At 34.7% G+C, this 27,735-nt stretch overlaps 1 protein-coding gene across 3 annotated transcripts in view; it reads left to right on the forward strand.

Moving 5' to 3' along the window:
• Positions 1-27,735, forward strand: part of Ube3a (ubiquitin protein ligase E3A) — a 54,538-nt gene that overhangs the window by 12,551 nt on the left and 14,252 nt on the right. For 2 of the 3 annotated variants that reach the window (XM_089101916.1, XM_089101899.1), the window contains exons 2-8: positions 5,050-5,185; positions 7,714-7,888; positions 11,395-11,685; positions 16,855-17,393; positions 19,590-19,955; positions 23,071-23,215; positions 27,513-27,718. In XM_089101916.1, coding sequence (XP_088958042.1) covers positions 5,063-5,185; positions 7,714-7,888; positions 11,395-11,685; positions 16,855-17,393; positions 19,590-19,955; positions 23,071-23,215; positions 27,513-27,718 — 1,845 coding nt within the window. In that variant the 5' untranslated portion in view covers positions 5,050-5,062. Of the gene's footprint in view, positions 1-4,392; positions 4,514-5,049; positions 5,186-7,713; positions 7,889-11,394; positions 11,686-16,854; positions 17,394-19,589; positions 19,956-23,070; positions 23,216-27,512; positions 27,719-27,735 lie in introns of those variants that run through there. The other variant, XM_089101906.1, reaches the window with a different exon arrangement.

Raw genomic sequence — 27,735 nt, forward strand, 5'->3', positions numbered from 1 at the left:
AGGTTTTTAGAGAAGGTGTTATTGTATAAACTTCAAAACAGGCTCGTTCAATTGAAAATTAAAGGGCTAGTGCCCTTTTTAATAGTCAAAAGTGATTGGAGTGCAACTAGCCCCCCCCCTGACACCTATCATTTCCCCAAACACATCCAATCAAAATTTTTAGATAGCCATTTTGTTCAGCGTAGTTGATTTCCAGATAGAAAATATGTTTTTGAGGAGAACACTCCCCCACAACCTTCAGGGCAAGGGTTTTAAGATATGACCTGGGGGCATATAAGGTTTTTATAGAAGGTGTTGTTGTAGAAACTTCAAAAAAGGCTCATTCGATTGGAAATTCAAAGAAATAGTGCCCTTTTTAATAGTCACAAGTGATTGGAGGGCAACTAGCCCCACCCCCCACGCCCATCATTCCCCCAAACACATCCAATCAAAAGTTTGAGATAGCCATTTCGTTCAGCATAGTTGATTTCCAGATAGACAATATATTTTTGAGGAGGACAATCCCCCACAACCCTCAGGGCAAGGGTTTCAAGTTATGCCCTGGGGGCATATAAGATTTTTATAGAAGGCGGTGTCGTAGAAACTTCAAAAAAGGCTCATTCGATTGGAAACTCAAAGGGCTAGTGCCCTTTTTGATAGTCGAAAGTGATTTGAGGGCAACTAACCCCCCTCTTACGCCCACCTTTTCCAAAAGAACATCAAATCAGATCTTTCAGATAGCTACTTCTTTCAATGTATTTTTAAGTTCTGGACATTTAGTCTTTGAGGACGACAACTCCCCCAGATCCCTCAAGGCATGGGTTGTAATTTAAGAATTCTCAGAATCCTTACCATCATCTCTTATGGAATGGATGCTCATAAAAACTTTGGAGAGGGCTCATTTGATTGAAAATTGAAAGTTCTTGTTCACTTTTTAAGAGTCAAAAGAGATTGGAGGGCAACTAGCCCCCCCCCCTCCTCCCTTCCCTAAATGCATCAGGTAAAAATTTTGTGATAGACATTTTGTGAAAATAGTTCAAAGTTCTGATAAAAAAAAACTCTGGTGTCGACACAGCCCACCAGGGCCCGGGGGTAGGCGTTGTAAGTTATGCCCTGGGGCACAACTTATTAAGGGGGGTTTATAGCTTATGGGAAGTGGTTTTGTATGAGAAGAACGCATAGAAAATCTTATAATTATCCAATTATAAGGTTAAAATACATACTCTGAGATAGATGTAAAATTACTTTGGCACAAAAAATCCTATTAAGGTCAATTCCAAACAGTCGTGATCCCTTTGTGTAAGCAAGTGAAATGGTCTAAACTCCCTTATTGGAGCTATTTTTTAAATCCATTCATTGTTGTCAATCGCTGTCCATAAGTTATGCAAGCTGTCTATTGTTCATATATAAGGTTTTTATCAAAGAGGTAATCGTATGGACTTTGAAAAAAGCCTTATTCGATTTAAATTGGAAGTTCTAGATCCGTTTTTTAAAGTCAAGAATAATCGGACAGTAAGCACCCCCCCCCATGCCATAAAAACTTGAAACTTTTTGCAATCAAAAACGAAGAAAAAATTGATGAAAAAAAACTTTCCGAAAAATAAGATTTTCAAAGAAAAGTAAAGGCCATTTTAAACTTAAGCTCAGGAGATACAAATACCTGTTAAAATTCAAACTCAAAACGACCAGAAATTACTATTAAAGAATAAATGATACCCAAGACGAACAGAAATTAAATAAACAATTATAGCAAAAAACAAACAGCAAGCAATGATATAAATCAATAAATAGATCTTCAAGCGAGTAATGCTTAGATTGAATATGAAAATCAAGCTTAAGACGAAAAAACACATTTTGCTATTAAAGTATAAATGAAACTCAAAACGAACAGAAAATAAATAAACAATCAATGCGAACAAACATACAATATATATTAATGTAAATGAATAAATAAATCTTAAAACGAGTGAAACTTAAATTGAATATGCAAATCAAGTTTGAATTGAATAAAAATAACTACAACAAGAGTTTGGGTATTGCCTCACTGCAGAAGCCTAAAACCTACTGCGTCATCGGCGCTTTACTGAAAACGAATTGTATTACAAATGTTTTCTTTTTTACTTAATATTGAAAATAAATATTAAAATTACAGTAAAATTTTTTACCGAAGAACTTTTATCAATTAATATCATTATGCATCAAATATTCAGTTTAATTTATTAGTTCTTTTCAAAATTAGTCAAGACAAATATAGTTTCACTACAAACAAAATTTGGATACTGCCCCCTTCTTTAACTGTAAAAACCTCATGCCTTCTGCGTCATTGGTGCTTCACTGAAAACGAAGAACTCGTATATTACAAATTTATTATTTTCCAGTTCTTACAGCATTGAAAATGAGAATAAAAATTACAGTGAAAAAAAATCTTGAACTGATGGATCTTTCAACAATTAATATCATTATATATCTAATATTCAATTTGATTTTGTTTATACTTTCCAAGACTGTTCAAGACTCATATAGTTTTGCCATTTTTTTTAACTCTGCCATTTTTCTAACTAATCGTGTTGGTTTGTTATGAAAACATTCTATGGCTTCTAAGCATTTCTATTTGAGCGGAAAACTGCACCTCAAACTTTGAGGAACACGCATTTTCTTACATAAAAATCCAAAATATAATAACACGTCGCGTAACTGGGTGGCCCATTAATCATAAATAAGTATTTCTGGTTGGTCCGAATTGGTTAGGTCAATCTAGGGGGGTGGAGGGTATGTTCATCTCTTTTGTAACCTCGGTCTGTCTTGGTATGATTTGCACTTTCAACACCTAGCGTCCGGACTATCATACAATTACCAAGCATACAACTACCCCAAATCAGTAGCAATAAATAAATAAAACCCAAAACGAACAAAAATTAAAATAAATATTAGAGTCGAACTCAAAACGAAGATAGATGAAGATGAGTAGAGTTCAAAACCCCTGTGTTTTCTAAAAACCAGAATATAATTTGTGTTTTTCTGAAAAAAAAATTCAAATGAGTTCTCTGAAAGAAAATGTGCATTGTCAATTGAATATACATATGCTGATATTTATTCCCTAAAATCTTAATTAATGAAAGAATTGTTTTCAGTAAAGCGCCAATGGCGCAGTAGGATTTAGGCTTCTGCAGTGAGGCGATACCCAAACTCTTGTTTGTAGTTATTTTTATTCAATTCAAACTTGATTTGCATATTCAATTTAACTTTCACTCGTTTTAAGATTTATTTATTCATTTACATTAATATATATTGTATGTTTGTTCGCATTGATTGTTTATTTAATTTCTGTTCGTTTTAAGGTTCATTTATACTTTAATAGCAAAATATGTGTTTTCGTTTCAAGCTTGATTTTCATATTCAATCTAAGCATTACTCGCTTTAAGATCTATTTATTCATTATATTATTACTTGTTGTATGTTTTTTGCTATGATTGTTTGTTTAATTTCTGTTCGTTTTGGGTTTCATTTATTCTTTAATAGTAATTTCTGGTCGTTTTGAGTTTGAATTTTAACAGGCATTTGTATCTACTGGGCTGAAGTTTAAAATAGCCTATACTTTTCTTTGAAAAATTTCTTTTACAGAAAGTTTTTTTAATTAATTTGTATTAAAAATATATGAATATAGAAGTTCGTTACGTAAGTTAATTCATAAGTTACGTATAGTTATTACTAATAAAAACGTTCGTAAATAAAATTAAACATGTTTCGAGAAAGCCATTTAACCAAATAAAAGTAAAATTAATACCCAAATTTTGTTTTAATTATTCATGTATAGTGAGCCAAAATCGGAACCTGCATTAATTTAAAAACGTTCAAAAACTAAATAAAAAAAAAACAAGTTTTTTTAACTGAAAGTAAGGAACGACGTTAAAACTTAAAACGAACAGAAATTATTCGTGCATGAAAGGGGCTGTCCCCTCCTCAACGCCTCGCTCTTTACACTAAAGTTTGAATTTCTCACAACTCTATTTTTTTTAAACAATGAAAAACTTTAGCGTAAAGAGCGAGGCGCTGAGGAGGGGACAGCCTCTTTCATGTACGGAATAATTTCTGTTCGTTTTAAGTTTTAACGTCGTTCCTTACTTTCAGTTAAAAAATTTTTTTTTATTTAATTGAAAAACAAAGAACTGTCAATTCGAATTTATGCATTAAAAGAAATACCAAGGGTATTTTCAATAAGCATATTCTACCACCCTTTATTTTTTCATAAATTGGAATAATTTACATTCTAGTTTATCAAAGACAGAAACAATAGCAAAATACCCCCCCTCCCCCCCCACTTGGCCAAAGTCTTACTAATAGTTGTCTTGTCCTCAATGACATGGTAAGTTGTTCATCGAGTTGTCTTCCTAATTAAAAATTGACCCATTTCAGCCCAGAAAATTTGTTATCATCCAGAAGTAGTATTTGAAAGTATCCCAAGTAAGCTGTGTGGAAAGTTCCTGGGATCAGATTATACATGATAAAGAAGGGAACATATTTTCAGAAAATAATGGTAAATATTAGACTGGTTGATTGTGTAGTTCTTAGAATGAATAGAGTTGTTCCTTCTTGAAGTTGCTGTTGGGTTCTTTTCTTTGTTATTGCCTAGGCCTTTCAGTGTAATTGGAACAGGGTTATATTCAGGAAGCACAGGCATTGTGATGTTGATGGTAAGCTGTATCATTAAGTAGAGAACTCTTTGCATTATTGGTAGCTAACCCCTTGGCTGTTTCACAGAAAAAAGGTGTCCAGTGACTGTAGGGATGACTCAATGCAGTGTTCTTTGGCCAAAACCTTGCCTGTAGTTTAGCAACAAATTACGTGAAATCCTGTGTATATGCAAAGTATGAAAATGTACATTTGTAGTCTGTTATTCTGCATTTCTTCTGGAGAGAACCTTATAACATTTTTATATTTTTCAAGGCCCTCCTCCCTTTCAAAGCTGCTGGTTCCATATTCCCCGTCATTCCTGAGCTCTCGCATATGTGTGCTTAACTTTGAATTCTTTAACTTATATTTTCTTTTGATCAGTTTTCATGATCTTTTTAGTAAACCAATTATTATGGAAATTGATGAGGAAAAGAAAGCTGCTGCCAGGAAACTAATTCAGAAATACTACTACCAATTAACTGTTGGCTGTGGACATATTCAATGTGAAAACGAGCATTGTGCTTCGAGTGGAAAAGTAGTTATACATTACTGTCTTTAATATTTCTGTCTTAGTATTCTGTTATTTGTTTTGTTCTTTTTTTTTCTTTTAAATGATTTTTCTTCTTATTACTTGGCAGTAATTGACTCTAACAGTATCATCTAGGTAGGGTGATTTATTTAAGTAATCTTGGTGATCCTCGGGCCTAGAGAAATTATTGTAAAATTTTGCAGTTGGGTTGGTGCTTGATTGCCCTGTTACTTTGAATTCCAGCATTTGGTCAAACCCAACTGCTTCTATTGTTTTTCACTATAGCTTTAAAACTGTTGGTCTGATTCTTTTTTGAATTTTAAAGTTTGCTGAAGTGTGGCACAAATTTGAAGTACCATTTTATTCATTTTTTTTTCAGAAATGCCACTCCACCTCTTAAAATAGAAAATAATGAAGTATATTTTGCAAAATAAACTAATTCCTAGCACCATTTTGTTTTCTTAATTTTTTTCTGACCTAAGATAATGTTCAAAATAAAGTTTCGACTTATTTCTAAGTGTTTTTTTTTTTAAGTAAACCTAAGTGTCAAATTTAAAAATTGGATTTTTGGACCCTAAAAAAAAAATAAAACCAATGTATCCTGAAATAGACGCTTTCTTTTGTATTGGTCAATCAAAACAACTCATTCTGTTAAACTTTGGACAGTTTTGGCTTCTGCATTTTTTAACAAAATGTTTTAGGATCATACTTGGCCCTATGGTTAACAAGATATGCTTAAGGTTAAGCCATTTAGAATTTTTTTTTTTTTTTTTTTTTTTTTTTTTTATTATTATTATTATTATTAACAAATGGGTCACAAAAAACACACAGCATAGAAATCTTCATATAATACTAACAAAATAAAACTGCATATAATACTAACAATGTCAAAATAGGTCCCAACACATATTAACATGTTTGGGACGACCCAAAAAAAGGGACACTTCAACTACTAATACACTAATACGCTTCCTCGGGGAAAAAACTCTCTGACTCCTTCTCCCCTCCCCCATTCCTACTAAACAATTAATCAAAATTCTAAAGATAATGATTTTTTTTTTAATTTTTACAGGGAACTTAAAGGAATCCCACACTCATACTCTATGATTCATCATGCTTCCTTTCATATACCGACACTCACCTCAATCAACGCACAAATCAATTTCTCTTTTAATACTCACAAGCATATACTCAGTCCCAGATCAGTCACTTAATCCATTTCTACAATATTGGTTAAAAATTTTTAGATCTGGTAGTAACTGGAACCAGCGTTCTAACTAAATCAGCATTTCTAGTTTCATAACTATGTTCCCTTTCATAATAAAGTTCCGAAAAACATGCACGCAACAAATTAGCAAAAAGATTATACATAAATAAATTTAGATAAAATTTAACCAAACCAAAAATGGTAAAATTTTTAATTGGTGATACCTCGATCTTACCGAATTCTGGTTCAAGTTATTGGTGAAAACTTACAGCTCTATTTTATAACACACAGAGCGTATACAAATGGCTAGTGAACGTCGACGACCAAACTGTAACAAAGTACAGCAAATATGGATGAAATAGAGAAATAACATTATAATAACCTTTTTGGGGAAAAAAATTCAGCTTCTGCAGAGTTCCAACATTTTTGGCTAATTTAGTACTTATAAATGCAATATGATCTTTAAAACTTAGGCATTCATCTACCATTACACCGAGATACATTACAATACTTGTCTGTTTTATACTTCCATTTACTAACTCAATTTCTTCAATCCATGGACGGTAATTTGCACTTTTGCCTTATAACATGAACATTGTTCCTATTGTTAATGGTCCTTTTTTTTCTGTTTTAATAAAATCAACTCAGAAATAATAGCAAAGAGTTTATATAAAGCATTTTGAAAAGAGGGGTTTCTGGCTAATGAAATTGCTGTCACATAATTGTTGCAATAAGAGTTGCAATTTTTTTCAGCTTACTAGTAATTTTCTTCAGGCCAGCTGATAATACAATTTTTTTCTCTTAATATATTCTGTTGAAAAAATTGAATAATGAAATCAAAATATGAGTAAGTCAGTTCCTTAAATGGTTGCTTTATCAAATTCTCTATTTTCATGATTTGACTGACTAAACTAATAGACAATATCTTGTCTGTACTCCAGAAAAACCAGTGTGCAAAAGATGCCAGTTTAAAACACAGTCAAATTAATTTTTCCAGTCAAGTTCCCTATGCACTGCTATTTACCTGAAATACAGTCCTTCTGAGTATGTGCCTCAATATGGTGGCTTCGCGGGAGGAGGGATCTTGGGTCCAGAAGCCTTTCCCTCCTCAAGTATGGAAAATTTTCTGTATATTACAAATATTGGGGCTTTGAAATTTGAAGATCAGTATTGTGGTTGTTGCCCTATCCTTCTAAACGCCAGCTAAAACCCTCAGAACTGGAATTCATGCTACTTTCTTTGCCAAATAGCCCCTCTCCCTCACACCTCTGTGCATAAGGGAATCTAATTTATAGTGTATGTTTATCAAGGACGATTTCCTCTCCAGGTGCCTAAATTATCAGCTAATCAAGCTGCAGCACAGGGCTTAGTCCTGTTTACTAGAAAAGCAAAATTGTGCGATATAGATCCATCCGAGGCAGCATTAACTTATGCGATGGACCATGATATTGATGGACCTCTAAATGGCAAAAAAGGAAAAAGTGGAGTCACACCCAGCATCTGTAAGTCCTTTGAAAAGCTTGTATCTGTTTATTAATTACGTACAATTTTGTTCCCTGGGTTTGAACAGTTCTGTCTCTATGTATAAAAAGACGTTGTTGCATCTTCTGTCAGGTTTGTATAAATTTTTTGTTGCAGGTTTTATGGCTTTAGCCAAGTCCTTGAAAAACATCCATTTTAAAAAGAAAACCATGCTGATCAGAAACGAGAAGTTTCTCAGAGATTAATCTTATTTCTGAGAAGCAGTAGTCATTTTTAGCGTCAGAAGTCATATCTGATTCCTCTAGTCTCTTCCTCCAGCTATCACTGTTTTTGTTTTCAAAAGTACCAAGTATTCAAGCTAATGAGGAATTACTTTGCTCTGGTTCACAAAACCTTGTCCAATCTCTGTTTTTATTTTTGAAACTGCATCATGCACAACGTGACGGCATTTTACTTCGATAGTAAGAAGAATTTGATTTTATGTCTATCAGAGAGTAATTGCCATATACTTAAATGCTTAATAATAATAATTGCAAAACAGTTTCATTGTGTCGCATTCTTATTCATTATTTTGTGCAATCATTTGCATGAAGACCAACTTCACTACACTGAAATAGATGTAGAATTTTTATATCTAGATTTTGTCTAGCCAAAAATCACCAAAATTGCTGAAAAATAATGAGAAATGGGAAAAGTATAAAAAATGAAGCAGCATTAGAAAAAAAGATCTGGGAAGTAAGATACTCAGCTAGAGTTGATCGTTTATCTAAATCTTTGGTTGGCGACAACTAGGAAATTTGCTTAAGATCATGTTGTTATGTCTTCCCCCAAACCACTGATTACAAATAGCCTAAACATAAGAATATTTCAAGGCATCTATAATTATATTTTTTGCATTTTAATCATGTTTTCACGTTGCTAGTCAGATTGGAACTAGCATCTGCAATTTGTAGCAACAAGAAAGGATTGCCATGTTTTTAGTTGCTCTGAAAACCTAATTTTGGGTGATATGGCCTGCTGCTTATGTGCCAAATTATCAGGAAAATTTGTTTTGTTCGTATTTATTGTACATTTTGTTTATGAATGGTTAAATGGTATTTTTTGCATTAATACATATTGAGCGAAATTTGGTTTTAGAAAAGAAAAAGTGCATTTAAGCAATGGGGCTCGAATTACACTTTCAGAGAATGCTTAAAGTAGCCCTGAAGACAATCAGGTAAATTCATTATTGATTACTTATACAAGGATACTCTAAACCTAGATGGTAAATGGCTAAAGTTAACAGCTTTTACATAAAAAAAATTTCTAAGCGAAATACATGGCATCCAGTCCCCAGAAGAGTCAAGTTGAAATCGTACAAACAAGGTAATAAGAATAATAAGATCAAGGAACAAAAACACTCAATTTGTCCGACTGTAACGACACTTCAAAGTTGAATGATTTAGTATTTCTGCTGATGAGGATCGCTGTATATGTCGTCGAAATATCCAGACTTTTGTATCTGTTTCCATTGTCTAATAAATGGAGTTATTCCCATTGAACGTTTATTTGTTCGTCATAGAAAGGCAGTGTGGTCTTGGAAAACAATACCTAATTCTAGGTATTACGTCGAAAACACGTCGCGTATGTTGAGAGATGTGGGCCAATCAAGTCTATAACTATCAATTGAAAAAATTTCCTTCTGCAATTAGAAGACGAAGAAGATTTTGCCACCTTCATTAGAAATTCAGCTTACATTTAGGCAATATTAAAGAAGAAATTTATGACTCAAGACATAAAATGAACCCAGTTAGTAAACTCTCTCAGACAAATCTAGTAAATGAACTGGAAGTTATTATTTTGCTCTGTGTAAATATGTTAGTTTTAAGTTGAATGATTTAGTATTTCTGGTGATGACGATTGCTGTATACATGGACGAAATATCCAGACTTTTATCTGTTTTCACTGTGTAATAAATGGACTTATCCCTATTTGAACGTTTCTTTGTTCGTCATAGAAAGGCACTTCGTACCTTCAGTCATACAGATTGGAGATCGATGCATTCCTCCAATTAAATTAAGGTTCCATCTGTCTAACCTGAGCAGCCATTTCTTTTTTTCAATAGGGACCACAGCAATGAAGTTGCCCGTCGAAGTTTTCAATATGACATATTTCATGAACGAAGTTTTGGACGAATTAACTGATGTCATGAATTTTGATCTGTTCATCAAGGATTATTGCTCAATGTTAAAAGGAAGTTGTATCTATCTTAGTTCAAAAGTTGAATTTCTTGCCACGGGAAAGAAATATCACTGCTAAGAAAGGAGCAAATATGGCACCATTCTTCTGCATCAGTCCAAAACGTGAAAATTGAAGTGAGAAATTCAGTCAAAGTCACAAGCAGAACTTGCTTTTAATAGCAGCTGTGCAGTGATTCCTGGATCTTGGGAAATTGCTTCTATTCTCTGACTCTAAGCTTTTCAACTGAGTATTTTATGAATATATTTTAATGGTTGGACCAGGGAACCGCCCCAGCTTATCAGCCAAAATCGAGCTTTTCATTCGGAAGCAGGCACAGGGTTCGAAGAAACAAAAGCTTGGCAGAATAACTATAGACAGTCCCCTCTAATATAAACCATAAAACTCCATAGCTCACATACTTGACCCCAGGTAATAATCTTATGCTGCTTTCCCAAATGTAGTGTCGTTTTTGTCATTATGGTACACATTTCGTAAGAACCGCAGAATTTAGACCTTTATCGCCTTCTTTCAATAAGAAGAAAAGAAATCGACAGCACAAGAAAAAAAAAGTAGGACAACACATCTATATAAGTAATTACACCAACCCTTTGTTAACATAGAAAAACAATTTGTTGGTTACTTTTGTTAGACTTTTTTTTTAATCACAATAGTTTGTATCTTGGAATTACAACGCCAATATTGGGAACAAATATTTCACACAGCTCAAGTTTTATTTTGAGTCTGCCGAATATTCTTTGAAAAGAATTCACTTTGAGAAAGAAAAAGGGATGTTATGTAAATATATTTTATGAGATTATTCCTTTTCGTATCTTTTGACTAGTTTAAACCAATTAAAAAAAAAAAGAACACGCACCTAAGGAACAACTACTACTAATTTCGCCTTTGGCTCACAGACATAGTTGATGTCTTTATGTTTAAGTTTAGAAAATCAAAGGTTGCAGATTCAAGAACATTCTAAAAGAAGATACAAGAAAATTCTTTTGAGAATGGGTCTAAAGCTGTTATAGATTCGTAAAAAAGTTAATTTTTCACTAACATAATGTTTAAAAGAATAAGACTGGTCATTTCTAACAGTTTTCAGCAAATATGGGGGAATACTTAGATTATCCAAACTCCTTCTATTAGTTCGGATTATTAAATATTGTTTACATCAGGCCTGCTCTTTTAAGATTCTTCATATTTTCAGTGACAACTCTTAGAACCTTAATTTGAATTCATAGTTCATGTCTAAAGAATACTTTTTTTTTCTTCCGATTTAAGCTCTATTTTCCTCTCTATTTTTTAGTTTCATCTCCTGCAAGACCACTGACGGAAAGCTATATGCAAGAACTCATTGGAAGTTGCCGAGAAACTGAAAGGTTTTCTCCTTTGATACGGATTCTGGGAATGGTTTACTCAGATCCAACCTTATTGGCAAACAGTTTTGCGGAGAGCATTGAAAGCAATGTCCATAGCAAAAAAGAAGAAATGAGGAGTATGGAGACTGAAAAAGATGAGGACACAGTATCTGCTGCCAGTTCCTACCCTGATTGTGATTCTATGGAGGCTGATCATCAACGCAAGTATGAAGTTACAGGTAATTCATATTAGCTACTTATAATGATTCTCAGTCAAAACATTAAAAATAAAGAAAAATACCTAAAATACACAATATTTAATGAAAACGGTGCGTGTAATCAATATAATTCCTTTATTTTTATTTTTTGTTAATGTAATGACTTGAGCCGATCCTATCCAAGTGGTTAGCACTCCAGACTTGAAATCCTGAGGTCAAGAATTCGAGTCCTGGTGTGGCTAGTTATTTGGTTTGGAGTGTGGGTCAATGGTGTAACCCTGTAAGCTCTGCCAGAGTCTACCCAGCTCTAAATGGGTACCTGAAGAAATACGAGGAAAAAACCCGGGAAACGTCTGATGATTTGCCCCCAACCACCCATTGCACTCTTGGCTGAAGGCATTGAATCAGGATATCGGTACCTGGGCAACGCAGACCATTGGTCATCATACGAAAACGTTTTTGTTATTAAGTGAGATGCAATGACCTTGAAATACAGAATTGTAGCTTGTACGAGATAAATAATTGTTGCCATTCTTTGATTGTATGACCTCATTTAGAGAAATGTATAAATATTTTACAGAGTTGAATTTTAATGCAGCTATTATACCAAATTTCCTGAAAACATAGGTTATAATTAGTTTTTTTTTTTTATACAAGATCATACACCACGCGTTTCAACCATATATATTGGCTAACAGTTAGAAGAAACTCATTGGTAATTTTGTCTACTTCTTGAGCTGTTCAAACGAAGGCGCATATATGTGTGTATAATGAAATGTTCATCACCAAAGGGTTATTTTCTTTTGAAACTCCTTGAAGCTTTAAAATGCTGGTTAGGTTAGATAGATTGTCATCTATTCAAGCGTTTGAAGAATGTTAATGTGTAAAAGACCTGCTGCCTTTTTATTAAGGAACAGCTGAACTAGGGAAATATTTTTTTATTTGTAAAGTATGGACTCTCAAAGGATAGATCTTGTAAAATTATAGAGCATATTGCATTTCCAGAGAAATTGAATAAACTTTTGTCTCTGCAATACGAAATACAACATGTGTACAAGAATTAATAAGTAGGTTCTCCTTCGTTGAAGTCAGAAATAAAAAAGGTCAGTTTAATAAACGCCGAAAGTTTAGTACAAAGCTTAGACCATATTTCTAGATTGTAGCGCTATGCCTGTTAAGGGATTCGGTGCACCCCCCCCCCGGAGCAGCCAGAGGGGAATTAAGACAGCTAAAAAGAATGAAGAAAACTAGGGGTTCTGAAATATTTTACCTATATTCCAGTATACCTATATTCCAGTATACTAATCAAATAGTTTGTGGTGACGAACTTTAAGTAAGGAGCGACTCGGACCAATAGTAACCAAAACTATAAAAAATAATTTAGATAGTAATTAATACATAAAAGAAATTGGCTTTTTATTTAGATTCCAAATATATGAAGTTCATTAAACTTCATGTTACATATTGAACGCTAAGAGCCTAAGAAAATTTGCCTGAGTTGAAAAATTTCGGGGCAAAACACCCCCGAAATGGCAAGTCATATTAATGAAGATCGCACCATTAGATTCAGCATATTAGAAAAATCTACCATGGAGGTTTTAAGTTCATATCTACATATATGAAATTTTTCCGAGAAGAAAGATCTTGGGTGGGTGTTCGTTTATTTTATTTTTTTTGACGGGTCACCGTATCAAACTGATGATCCTAGAGGTTCGGGAGATGGTTCATTTGAACGGAAGTCAAAAGTTCTAGAGCCCTTTTAAAGTCTCCAAAAAGATTATAGCGCGAGAAAATGGTGTTTCTCGCCATTTTGTGTCTCCAAACTATGTTTTTGCCCCATCGAGGACCAATTACTACCGATTGAAAATTCTGAAATAGCCAATCGATTCAAAAGTATCAAAAAACTATACATTATGCTTCCCAGTCGCGGAGGAAGCTATGTTGCTCAGTTGCGTATTCATTCCTGAAAAGTCATGTAGTCTATACAAGTTAAGGTACTTCAGGCGGGAAAACATTCTATTGTACGCATCCCCCCGCGTAAAATACCCCTTCCGTGTGTAGGAGAAATTTAAGCAGGCTTAGCATCGCCTGTTTTCCATCAGGTGAGAAAAAAACAGTGCTTTTGTAAGTGTTTAGAATTTCACTGTTTATTAAATAGGTCTTATTTTGTGAATCGGCTTCGAGTTTAAATCAGATATGGAATTAATGTTTAAGAATAATTTTGATTGGTTCTTCAACATTACTTTGGCTAAAAAAAAAGTAGAAAAACAAGCAGTGACTTTTACAGTAAATTATGTTTATTTTTTTTTGCTCCTCGATAGTTTAAGCCTTCTGATTTGTGAAGTACATACTGAAAGCAGGGCTATTGAGAGCCAAGACTGGGTCAATATTTTTGTGCATTTACAATATATTTGCAAATGGAGGTAGTTGGTCAAAAATAATATCAAACAGTTTGTGGTAACGAACTGTAAGTAAGGAGCGACCCGGCTCAATAGTAACCGAAACTCTAAAAAGCGGAATTTTGATACCATTAGATAAAATAGATCGCCTTTTTATGCTGATTTCAAATATATAAATTTCATTAGGTTTAGTTTTATCCATCAAAGGTTACGAGCCTGAGAAAATTTTCCTGATTTTCGAAAAAAAAGGGGGAAACGCTCCCTAAAATTCAAGTGATCTCAATGATCTTAATGAAATTCACACCATCAGATTCAGTGTATCAGAGAACCCTATTTTAGAGGTTTCAAGCTTCTATCCGCAAAAACGGGGAATTTTGTATTTTTTGCTAGAATCACGGATGCGTGTTTATTTGTTTTTTTTTCTCAGGGGTGATCGTATCGACCCAATGGTCGTAGAAAATCAGAAGAGGGCTCATTCGACCCAAAGTTAAAAGTCATAGTGACCCAAAAACTAGAGGGCAACTATGCCCCTTTCCTCATTTTTTTTCTCTCAAAATTATCTAATCAAAACTCTAAGATAACCGTTTTGTTCAGTATAGTTGAAAGGTCCAATAACTATGCCTTCGGGTATAACATGAACCCCCCCCAGAGATCCAAGGGAAAGGTCTTTAAGTTATAAAATTGCCCATTGCTTGCGCATAGCATTTGTTATTGGGATTTATGCATACATTTTCGGGTGAAGGGGAGACAGATTTTCTGCTGGGAGTTTTTCCACGGAGTAATTTTCCATGGGGAGGGAAGTTTCCAGGGAGTGAACTTGTCAGGGAAAATTATACACTGGGGGAATTTGCCATAATTCTTATACAAAACTCTATTTGTAAGTCTTGCTTTCTCTTTACCGTCTCAATTTCACGCGCGGATTCGTTAAGAGTAATTGTCCGGGGTAAATTCTCACCAGGATTGAATTGTCTAGAGGGTATTTCCGTGGAGAGGGGGTTTCTCCGTGGAGGGGGCGCCAGATTTTCTGGCATTATTTAAAAAAACGGTCAGAAATTAAATAAAAAAAATAAGTTTTTTCTACTGAAAGTTAGGAGCATAATTAAAACTTAAAACGAACAGAAATTATTACATATATAAAGGGGGGTTGCCCCCTCTTCAATACCTCGCTCTTTGCGTTAAATTTTAATTTTTGTCCCAATTCTTTAAGAACGAATCCTGAAACACAAGGGCCATTTAATTAGAATAAAAAACGCTTTTTTAAAGTAATAAAAAACTTTAGTGTAAACAGCGACGTGTTGAGGGGGGGGGGCAACCCCCTTTATGCATGTAATAATTCCTGTTCGTTTTAAGTTTTAATTTTAGTATTCATAATTAGAATGCTTGCTGATGAACACGCATAGAAAATTGTTTTATGTTAGGCAAGTGCAGTTGTTGGTAAGCACATCCGCCAAAGAGCCAAGTATGAACAATGCACCGACTAAGAATTATGTGAGGCGCAAATATGTTTATTAATTGATTAAATCTTTATTAATGAAGCTACTGTTACAATGAGGAAAACTTTATTTCATACTTAATAAAGAGTTTGTTCGTTAACAAAAATTTGACAAAGGCTGACAAACACTTGGTGCAAACAACGGAAAGGTAAATAAAATGTTTGTAGTTGTAGTTAAAATAATTTATTAAGTAGCTGCCAGCAACTACTGAATCAAAATTAAAATTGAATCGAATTGAATTAAAATCATGTTGATGGACTGTGATGAAGAAGTTGAGAGCCATGGCTAATGAGAAAAAAAATCCAAGACAGATAGTCTGGGTGAGAGGCAAAGCTGGCATAAGCCTTTTTCAGAATTGTATAAGAATAATACCAGATAAATGTGAAGTGTACTCTTCGAAGAGACAACTATATTTTATAGTTGTATCAATTATACCTGAACACAAGCACCCCCCCCCTCCCCCCCAAAAAAAAGAGAAAGAAGAAGAATGTCCCAAAAACTACCTTTTAGAAATATTTCGGGAAGTGGATATTGGAATGCATAGAAGTCCTATGTATCTCAGTCCTGAAGAGATCCTGATTTTTTTTTGCCCTTGCAATGTCGCTTTTAAATCTGGGAGTCACTTGCAGAAGATGGACACTCAAAGAAAATGCGCTTAATATTTTTATCACATTGATGATAATGTCGGTAGAGATGAGAGTGATATAGCCCCCAAATAATAAATTCTGCGTGTTTTATGCTGCATCGGTATGAATTTAAGTGATGATACTACATCATAATTTCAATTGATGAAGGTGCCTGACAGGTTCAGACTATGCCTAAACCTGTTAGCAGTAGAACCGTAATTGTTAGTGAAAATGTTTATGACAACGTTTTAAAATGCTGCATGGAAAGGCTATTTGAACAACTAAGAGAAACACACAAGTAAGTAAATAAACTATGTATTACTTGTTTGTATATATAGCTTTTATACATATCATCAATTTAAATAATTTGATGATATTTCGCTGGTATGTATGCGGGGATTTATTTTGTGGCAATGCCAAATTCAAACAAAAAGAAGCGTGATTTATACGAATAAAACACGAAATTGTGTGAAAAAGTGCACGATTCTGAACTTAAAAAAAAGGGGGGGGGGGCTGACATCAATATATGCCAAAATTAAGTTTTTTTATATTACAGAAAAAACATATCATGTATTAAAACTTTTGAAAACTGCAACAGCCTTAGACCCTCGATAGACGTCTTGTGTGTAGCAATACATGAAACATAATAAGTGAAATAAAACTTTTTTCCAGTTGACTTAGAATCTCTTCGTCGTGCCTACCAATGCCTAATGCAGGTTGATCCTGATATATTTGAAGGAGCATTGATCCACGGTATTAGCTCATTAAGTGATACTCTAGTGGTAGATCTTCAACTCACTGCCGGTGCCCCTGGGGCTCCTAACGTATTAAACATCATTGTGATACTTTGTGATTTACCAGTGATTGGCCAGGGTGAATATTTGGAACGGGCTGTTCCAGCTATTGCCAAAGTTGTTGGTTTGCTATGTCCTACCGCTGCTGGTTCACTAGTGCGATTTTTTGCCAATCAAAGCCCACAGTACTTAAGAAATCTTGTTCAGACCTTGCAACAACTTATAAGTCTACGTGTATTATCCGGAAACTTTTCAGAGAGTATCTTGCCTAATGATGACAAAGAAATTGTTGCTTGTACTAAAATGCTGAAGCTTCTATATTTTGCCAATGTTCTGGACAATTGCCCTACAGCTACTGTTGAAGACCACGAAGACTGGTATGTTTTTTCAAGAGCTGCCCGACGTTCAGAAAGACAGGTAATTTTAACATTTACTCGTTTTTTTTTTCCAGTTGAGAAAAGAGCACTGGACTTTAGCTATCCCACAGGGGCTCTTTTTTACCTTCGATAGTTCATAAAGGCAAGGCAGGTGATGATAAAAGATTACTTTATTACCAAAATACTGCACAATCAAGGTTACTTATTTTGTGCAATCATCTTGATGATTGAGGTCTTTGGCATGTAGGTGGAAAAGTTTTGTAATACTATCCTCATAAAATGTTACTGCAAATGATTTGAAGTGAGTTTTGACGGTTTCTGTGAGCTCCTCGTTAGTTGGAAAGCATTGCCCTCCCCCCCCCCCAATTGCGAAAGTCCTGATTTGGTGTGAAAACAAGCTGGAGTTAATAAGCGGGTCTGGCCTCTGCATAACATCCTGTCAACCTTTTAGCACAAAGGTAGGCATTTTGCACCTAGTTTGACCCGGAATCACACAGAGATTTTCAATTGGTATGATCACTGAACCAAAATATCCCAGAATCCCCTCCAACACCCCCACTAATTATCAGCACAAACAAAAGTACTTTGCACGTTGTTCTAACCGGGATCATGCAATGGTTTGTATGGACAGTTAGAATTTATCTGTCCCCCCCCCCCTCTACTAAGTTCCAATCAAGCACAGACACCGAATTTTGCTAATCTATCCACAGGGATCAGATAAGGAGCCGATTGTCGAAAGACACGATTATGAACCTAAGTCTTGGGAAGCGTCAGTGGGACAACAACTGTTGCCTTTTACTACGTTTGGCTGAGATCCACCAACCTCATTTGGCAGTTACCCTGGCGACTAGAATTTAAATCTTGTTTAGAATTTAGAGTGAATAAACCCAAATTCTGAGTCCAGTCTACTTGAAAGGCTTCCTCCTCATTATCTTCGATAAAGTTTCATTATGTAGACTTTTTTTTAACTAATAGACTTGCAAGACTCATTGGCTCCCGTGAGTACGCCTGAATATTATAGAAGACTCTCTGGCCAAAGCTCTGTTCCGGTAATGTTGGAGGTTCAGCCTCCTGTGATAAGTTTAATAAATACATTCTCACCTCAGATCTGGTTCAACCTTAAGTCGTAACACTTTGCAGTACAGCAGTAATAAAAATGGTTTGCCGAGTACCCCCTAATTGCGAACCCTATCAAGGCGCTAATTATTCAAATAGAGAACGATCTTCTAAAGAAGGTGAAAAACTGTTCGTCCGAAAATTTTTTGACTTGTGCAACATCATAATCAAAAGAGATACATTACGATTTGTGATAATTTTCTCTATGTCGGAAATAATAAACAACCAATAGTTTTAATAGCAAACAAGCTATCCATTAATCGCTGTTGCTACTTTTATTTCGATTAAAAAGAAGATTATTAGTAAAGCCCAGTGTGATTTTTTCCACAAATGCAATTAAGAACATTCTTTTTATACTTCATTATTATTCACTTCATTATTTAGTATAAGCTATTTTTCAGAAATTCTAGTAACATTCCTACACAACAAACCCCCTGAATATGATAAGAATGGCGCTACCATTATAACGTTGCATGCTACCGAGGGTTTTTATATAAGGTACTTTTTATGGTTTTGATATTATCAATGAAGCCCGTCTTCTCCTTCAGTTTTAACCGCTTTTCGCCTATAGAAATGTTAATGTCTTCTTATATACTGCAAATATTTGTGGATTATTTAAAAATTATCAGGTTTTAGATTCAAAACTTTTTAAGTATCAGATCTTGGTCCTGCTTGCGCAAAAGTGCTTTCAGTTTTTTCAAAACAAGTATTTAATAGTAAAATCACAGGAAATTTGAATCGTAAAATATACTGATAATTCTGGGAAGGGGGTAGCTCGTAAGGCTACCCTCCTTGTGTATGTATCTGAAACTCCAAGTGAAATGTGTGAACGTTCTCTGAATCAACCTTACAAAAAAAGTCATTGCACATTATATCCGTTATTTTGAAACATCATTCCCCATCTCCACCTTTTCTCAAATTTTGACCCCTTTGTCCAAAAGAAAACTTGAGGGCTTCTGATATGTTACATATAAAAATAATTATATGTGAAATTGCGCCATTTTTTTTTTTCAACCTCTGACTTTTTTGGAATTTGAACTAGAGCGCTCTGTGTTAGATGTGTTTTTAGTCAGAAACGAACTTTCGTCTAGATTAAGTCTTGACACATTTTTATTTACAGGTTCCTGCTGCAGACAACCTTGGTAAAGAGCTTGGCATCTCAGTCAATCTTTGCCGAAAGGGAAAAATTCCGTTATCGGAATTTTATAATGAGCCCTTGAGTGATATAGTAGAGATGGATAAAGAATTTTCATATTTTTTGTCAATTAGCAATGGACCTTCGTACGAAAAATTCAGTTTCCTACGCCATGGGTTTATTTTGACTACTGCCACAAAAGTCCTGGGACTCTACTTTGACAGTCGGATAAGAATGGCGTCAGAACAGCGTCTTAGTTATATTCAAAGTATGATAGCTGGTCAACCAACAACCCCCTATTGTGTCTTTCAAGTCCGAAGAGATCACATAGTCGACGATGCTCTTGCTAATGTAAGTAAAGAGAATTTACTATTAATATACACTAGACCTCTCTCAAATGCCTTTCACTTTGATCTCGCTTTAAAAAATTCGTATTATCTGTCTTAGGTTTTCAATAAAAATGGACATTTTCAATTTTCCAAGTTAAAGACAGAGACAGCTTATGCTTAGACACTATTAAAGTCCACCAGCAGCTGCTAACTGCAAAGGTAGAGTACTGACAAACCTGTTGGCTATTTGGGCCGTGTCCTCCCTGCAGTTATATTTTTGGACCCGTTGATCATTCTGAGAGAATTCGTCACTTCAAACATTTGATTCATCTCAATGGTGGGTTACGGGTTCATCAGTGACAAAAAGGGTATTGTAGGAGGGCTTCTGCCTTTTTATTACTTTTGGCCGTTTACATTATGAGAACTTTCAAATTCTGGTCGAAGCAGCCCCTCCAATGTTTCTACAACCACCCCTTCTAACTGAAGTAGCGGGGGGAAAATAACTCACGAGTTCTAATATGCTATTAAGTGAAAATTTTAAAATCGGTATTTAGTTTATAAGTACAGGAAACTCTGTGGCATATCCGTCCCTAAATATATAAGTAGTCAATTCAAAACCAATAGTTATTACTATTTATACAAAAATACTAACGATTACACATCATTATATAGTTGAATAGGAAATTTTTTGGAAATATGTTGAACTGAACGTACGATAATGATGCTTGAAAGGAGTCTGCTATTTACTAATCTACTATTTACTGTTTACTAATCTTACTAATTTGAATGTATCTTCAGCTACCTGGTAGCGTAAGACTGAGGTATCTCTTCGTAGGCTGTGGTTTTGAACACTGAAATGCCAAGAGCTGCTTACTGGACGCAGAAGACACAAAGTTACAGCTTATAGTTATGTTCTGTATTTCTGACAATTAGTCCGCGACGATACGAAAATCCTAGTTCCCCTGAAACACAAACCAGTCCATTTTAAAGAGCTTGTAATCTACCCACAAAAGTAAACAACCGTAGCTATTTACTTTACTCGCCACTGCTACTTGCGAAAACAATCACAACCTCCAATTGAAATTAGGACTTCTATAGAACGGTGCGACTACAAGCACGACTTTTTTTTCTAATGTGGTGATATATATATATATATATATATATATATATATATATATATATATATATATATATATATATATATATATATATATATATATATATATATATATATATATATGTATATATATACGTGAATTTTCTCTTCTCTTTCAAGTTGCTCTGACATTTTTTTTTTTTTTTCAAATAGTATGTTCCGCAGCTGGTCGATTTCGGATCTTACTGCATCATCCCGTCTGCTTGTCTCAGTTTTGAGGACCGCTAATTCCGATTCGGTCACAGAAACGCTATTGGCAACATCTTGAATCTGATTTAATTTAGTATCTATCTGCGAAAATTTTCCAAGGATTGCTGCGATCCCGGTTGATTCAGCCATTTCCAAATTTATCTTTCAATCCCTTCCAAAAATATTATGCTAAAAACTAACAGCAGGAAACCAACCGCCAGTGTTATTATGCTTATCCAAAGAATGAAAAGTTACTTGTAACTTTAATCTTATTCAAAGTATTGTGACACTTTCGTAATCACCGAATTAATTATATTTTTAAGTTAAAAGAATCCAGTTCAAATATTTCACATAGATGTTTACACTTTGACATGTAGTTGAGTACAATGCGAAAATTCTAGTTCCCCTGAAACACAAATCCGTCCATTTGAAAGAGTTTGTGATCTACCCACAAAAATAAACAACCGTTGCTATTTACCTTACTTACCACTATTACTTGCGAATACAAAAAGCAGTTCCTTAAGTGTTCTTCTGAATATATGGGGGTCTTTAATAATCGTAATATCACTAGTTAAACCATTTCATTTTCGTACTATCTACCTGTTTTTTTGCTTCTTCAGAAGTTTAAGTCATTTATTTATTAAGTGCTTCGAGTCCTCTACTGACCGTTAAACAAAAATTTAATCATATAACATTTTGCGCTATCTCAAACGAGCAGTATAAGCAGTTGTTCTATTTGGGCTATGGATGATTTTCGTAGATGTTTTAGTAACCCAAGACGCTGGGCTCATCAACTATCATTGTCTGACTGATGATTTGTCCTCACAAAATCAAAAAACATAAGTAAGGAATCACACAAAGACTTAAATTGTAAATAATGGACCTCAAGGGAGGTAAAAACAAAAACAGCAAATGAGGCTTAGAGCACGAAAGTTGAAATACCCATTATATTCTATCCTAGTTGCTTACCTAATGACCATCACAGCAGTGATATATCTAAGGATAAGACATTTGGTGTCTTTTCTGGGGGTAGGGATGCAGCAATTTATTTTGTGGTGGACAGTGTCGATTGAGAGCACACATTTTTAAAAAGGCCGAAAACGGCAGTTTAAACGAAAAATAACAGAAATTATAGAAGAGAATTGCAAGAATCTCAAATTTTCTGGACGATGTGGATTGAGGAGCCACCTTGCAAATTCTTTACCGTGCCTAACTAATGTATAATACTGGGATCACATATTAAAAATAGCGAAAGAAAAGTCACTACTGAAAGAGAAATAATACTCCCACCAAATGCAACCTAAGGTATTGTTGTTTTGTTTCTTCTCTTGCATATTCGCGCGGTTGCTTAGTTTGTGCTATCCATTAAAAAAGCACCATCTTAATATATTGCTAATCTGACACAAGTCGCATTATCCGTCACCCTACTTAGGTAATTATTTCTGATTTACACCTACGTGATCGTGTAACCTTAAAGCCTGGGTCAACTGAACATACAATAATTGCGTTTTGGGCATGATTAAAGTTTCCTTGTCCAGTTTATGGAAATTACCTGTCACTGTAGTAGGGACATTTGTTAATTGCTGTACCTGACTCTGTTACAGGAATTACAATCCGTAAACATAAGCGAATTTGCCTGGCAAGTGGAAACTCAAGGAGATGGATCAAGTGCCTGACTAAATTATTTCAGCTGGTTCGGGGTTTCCTTTTGTCACTTCTAGTCAATGAGGCTGCATTGACATAACTATGTCGATGGTTTAAATGGTTTTTTATATACTTTTATTTTTCGTAGGTAGAAATGATTGCAAACGAAAGACCCGATGATTTAAAAAAACAGCTTGTTGTAGACTTTGAAGGAGAACAAGGCGTAGATGAGGGGGGTCTCTCAAAAGAATTCTTTCAACTAGTCATTGAACAGCTTTTCAATCCAGACTTTGGTGAGCTTTTATTTTACCTAAATTATTTGAATAATTTGTCCCGCATAACATTGGTTGTCCTTCTTTTCTTCTTCCTTCAGCTTTTAGTCAAATCGTATTAAAGTCCATGTTGCATATTAACTAGTATGTTTACACACTAATCATTACTTAGCTAAGGCTTTTTTTCAAATAATCAAACTTTTTTTAAATCAGAAGTCCTAAACTATCTAGGCTATGGTAGTTTTAAGATAGGAAAAATTGGGTATTGCTAGTGTTGTAAAGTTGCCGTAAAGAAAAAAAAAATCTGGTAAGATAAGATATTCATTTCAAGAAATCACTATCACAAGCCCCGATGAGCCGAACTTGGTGATTGATATTGAATACAATATGGCGCTTGTCAGGAAAAATAGGGTAAAATTGATGTTTTAGAGTTGTCGTAAAAATCTTCTATAGCTGCCCTTGATTTTTTTATGGCTTTTTAAAACATGCAAGGAAAAAAAATTATGCACAATTTGATTTAGTTACGGCACACTTCCAAATACAGCTCTCCCTCCCAGCCTCTGTGTGACTCAAGCTCGTACGCTGGGATTGATTTTGGAAGTGCTTATACCATTTACGGCGGGGGTCTCGAGGAAGATAAAAGCCCCCCCCCTCCTGGAAAATGATAGGTAGCGACCTTAAAATCTACATCCTTTTTATTCCTTCCACCCTTAGACCTCTTTCTGGGCGTTTTTCAAACGCCTAAGGCAAAAAAATAAGATGTACATTTTAATTTATTTGAGATACACCCGCAAATACAGTGCTTTTTCCCAGCCTTTGTCTGATTCAGGCATATACACAGAAGGGGGTTGTTTTGATTTTGAGAGGGGCATTCCTTTTCACAGAGGGAAGGTATTCAGACGGAAGCCCCCCCCCCACAAAGTTAAAAATAACAGCCTTAGAATATTCTTTTTGTACTCCCTCTCCCACCCCATAGGCTGAGCCTATGTGTAAGCATCTTTTCTTTTTATTTGATTCCTATAAGTTTATTGAGGCTTGAAGTTTTTAACCCCTAACATGAGAGCTGTGATATACTAAAAAGGATTTTTTGAATGAGACTGCTTTCTATTTTCTATAACCATTACTCATGTGATCTTGATTCAATTTATATTCCATGTAATTTGTCTATTTATCGTTTGTTTTTGGATTTGTTTCCCCACCTAAATGTCATCCCCCCGCCCTTCTGCCTTCCTCACTCTCTCTGCCTCCCGAATATAAGTTGTTGCCTACATGTTTTCTTCTCTGCTTTAGAATAACGTCAAGACTATTAAAACTAAACAAAAAATTCCTGTGGATAGTACTGAATGCACAACAATTTTAAAATGAAATACAAATTAGGTTTTCACCAGGAATATCTGGAGCTAGTGAGCTGCATTGACTGAGCTTCTTTTCCTTTTTAGTCTAATTGTTTTCTCTTGCGTAATTGACTTGTGTACTTGAAAGAAACGAGATTCTCGCACAATTCTTCTAAAATTGTTTCTTGTTAAGAAAATCAATTTTAATTCATTCAGGTACAGTTGTGCTACGATGCAGCTGAAAATGGGGTCTTCTTTTATCCTTACAATGATTCGATTATTTGGTTCTATTCTTGCTATATAGCATGCTTTTAAACTAAATTTAAATTTAAGGTTTATGGAAAGATTCTCCTTGCCAAATAAATTTAATTCATCGGCAAGAGTTGTGACACTCATGGTTTAATTAAATATTTTAATCTCTCTATCAATTCTAACATGTTCATTTCACATAATCGGTAGCAGGTGCTAGAATAGCAAAGTCCAATCTTAAATATCAATCAAAAGTGTCAGTCAATTTATATCGTTTTTGTTGTTTTAGTTACGATCCAGACAAGTACAAAAAGATGGAACAAAAATACAAGGTTGCTGGGACCATGCTTTGTGAGGGGAAAACCCGCTTAACCAATATCGCAAAGCGTTTTTGTTTTCCTTTGAACATAGTCATCAAAGAAAACGATAAGTTCGGTCTCAACATACTATTTATACCTTAATCTGTATAACAAATAAATTAGTTGACATCTTTGAATAATTAAACAAAAAAAAAGTTTTTCCAACTGAAAGTAAAGAGCAACATTAAAACTTAAAACAAACAGAAATTATTACGTATGGGAGGGGGGGTGCTCCTCGTCAAAACCTTGATCTTTATGTTAAAGTTTTTTCAAAACTATTAAAAAAAGCTTCTTATTGTTCTACTTGTGTTTCAGGAGCTGTTCTTAAAGGACTGGGACAAAATTATAATTTTAGCGTAAAGAGTGATGTGTTGAGGAGGAGCAACCCGCCTCATATACGTAATATTTTCTGCTGGTTTTAAGTTTTAATGTTGCTCCTCACTTTCAGTTGAAAAAAAACTTGTTTTTTTTAATTTAATTTCTGATCGTTTTTTTAAAATAGCGTTTGGAAATCTGGCTCCACCTTCACGGAAAAATCCCTCCTCCCCATGGATCTATTCTCTAAACAATTCAATCCTGGGGAATATTTACCCTGGGCAATTACCCTTAACATCCCCATGCGTAAAAATTGAGCCGGCAAAGAGAAAGCAAGACATAGAAGAATTTCGTATAGGAATTCTGGCAAATTCCCCCAGTGTAAAATTTCCCCTCAAAAATCCACCCCTTAGAAACTTCCCTCCCCATGAAAAATTCTCCCCGTAGAAAATACCCCCAGCAGAAATCCCCCCCCACCCGAAAAATGTATGCATACTTCCCAATAACAAATACTATGTGTAAACAATGGGCAAATTTTATAACTTAAAGACCTTTTACCAGGGGCGTTGGGAAGTCATGGTCATGTCTCCAAAGGCATAGTTATTCGGCCTTTCAACTATACTGAAGAAAATGGCTATCTCAAAATTTTGATCGGACTACTGTGAGAAAAAAAGGGAGTGAGAGGGGCCTATCTGCCCTTCGATTTTTCTGGTCCCTCAAGAAGGACGCAAGGACTTCTAATTTTCGTTAGTATGACTTACCTTCTAGGACCACTGGGTCGATACAATCACCCCTGGAAAAAACAAACAAATAAACACGCAACAGTGATAAATATAAGATTCTACGTTTTTGCAGATAGGACTTTGGAACCTCTACAGTAGGGTTCTCTGATACGCTGAATCTGGTGATGTCGTTTTCATTAAGATTTTTTGATTCTTTAGGGGTGTTTTTCCCCTTGTTTTGAAAATTGGGCAAATTTTCTCAGGCTGGGAGCCTTTGATGGGCAAGACAAAACTCAATGAAACTTATATATTTGAAACCAGAATAAAAAACCGATTCTTTTGATATATCTATTGATGTCAAAATTCCGTATTTTAGAGTTTCGGTTGCTATTGAGTCGGGTCGTTCCTTACTAACAGTTCGTCACCTCGAAATGTTTAATAATAAAATAAGAAAGGGTTTTAAAATCTCTAGTCTTCCTGTGAACTTTCTAGATATTGTATTAAATTTTTGCTAATTTTTTACCTCCCCCCTCTTGTTGTGTAAGAATCTTGAGGCGATTCACATCAGTTTTTTTTATAGCCTTCTATTCTATGTTCAAGGCATCCAATAACCGGTCGTGCTTCACAACATTTTTCTTCTGTTCCATTTTCCTTTGTACTGATCATATCCACCTTTCCCCTTTTGATACAAATTATCACAATGGGTTAAATATTTTAACTATATTTTATCAAATTTTCATTCCTTTTTATCTTGCATTTTTAATCGATCATCCAGTACTTAATAGTGACATTTTTGGTCTACTTTGTCTATATTTCTAGAAGTCTAGGCTTTAGAACTAGCACAGATCTCTATAAAGGCTGAAAATGAGGATGACATTTCTTGTGAGGTTGCTTTTTTTTCCTTTCTTCCTTTTAAAATAGCCTCTCATTGTTTGGAAATATGATTTCTTTTGGTTCATGTACCTTTTTACAAGTCATCTAAGCTAGTTTTCTCTACACCAGGAATAGAGAATATTTTGCCAGAGGATGGAATTTTCGCCGCAATATATGAAAATATAATGTTTGTACATAACACTTTATTTATATTACCTATTATAGACATAACCTGCGTAGATATAGTATAAAGAATAATAGTTAACTAGATTTTTCAGTAAGAATTTCTCTTTTTGTACCAAAAAGCATACCTTTTTTTCATTTTGTTGTAGTGTTTGTTTTATCTGGTGTGTTATTTTGTTGCATGTCTTAATTGTTTTGTCTCGAGTTTTGTTCTTTCTGTTGACAAAGGCTTCCAGGCGTGAAGCCGAAATATGTTCAAGAGTTCTTTTCTTATCTATTTCAGCTATGTTTATCTGGCGGTCCGAATCCCGAACGCATTGGTTCAACCCAACTGCTTTTGAAAATGATGCCAACTTCACACTAGTTGGGATTCTATTTGGCCTTGCAATATATAATACAGTCATTTTAGATGTCCGTTTTCCTTCTGTTGTTTATAGGAAACTCTTAGATGCTAAAGGAACTTTTGATGACTTAGAAGATTTTGACTCGGTTGGTAACCTTTAATC

The sequence above is a fragment of the Artemia sp. Qi Xiang Cuo genome, chromosome 2, assembly GCF_049724085.1.
Source record: "Artemia sp. Qi Xiang Cuo chromosome 2, ASM4972408v1, whole genome shotgun sequence".
Taxonomy (NCBI): domain Eukaryota; kingdom Metazoa; phylum Arthropoda; class Branchiopoda; order Anostraca; family Artemiidae; genus Artemia; species Artemia sp. Qi Xiang Cuo.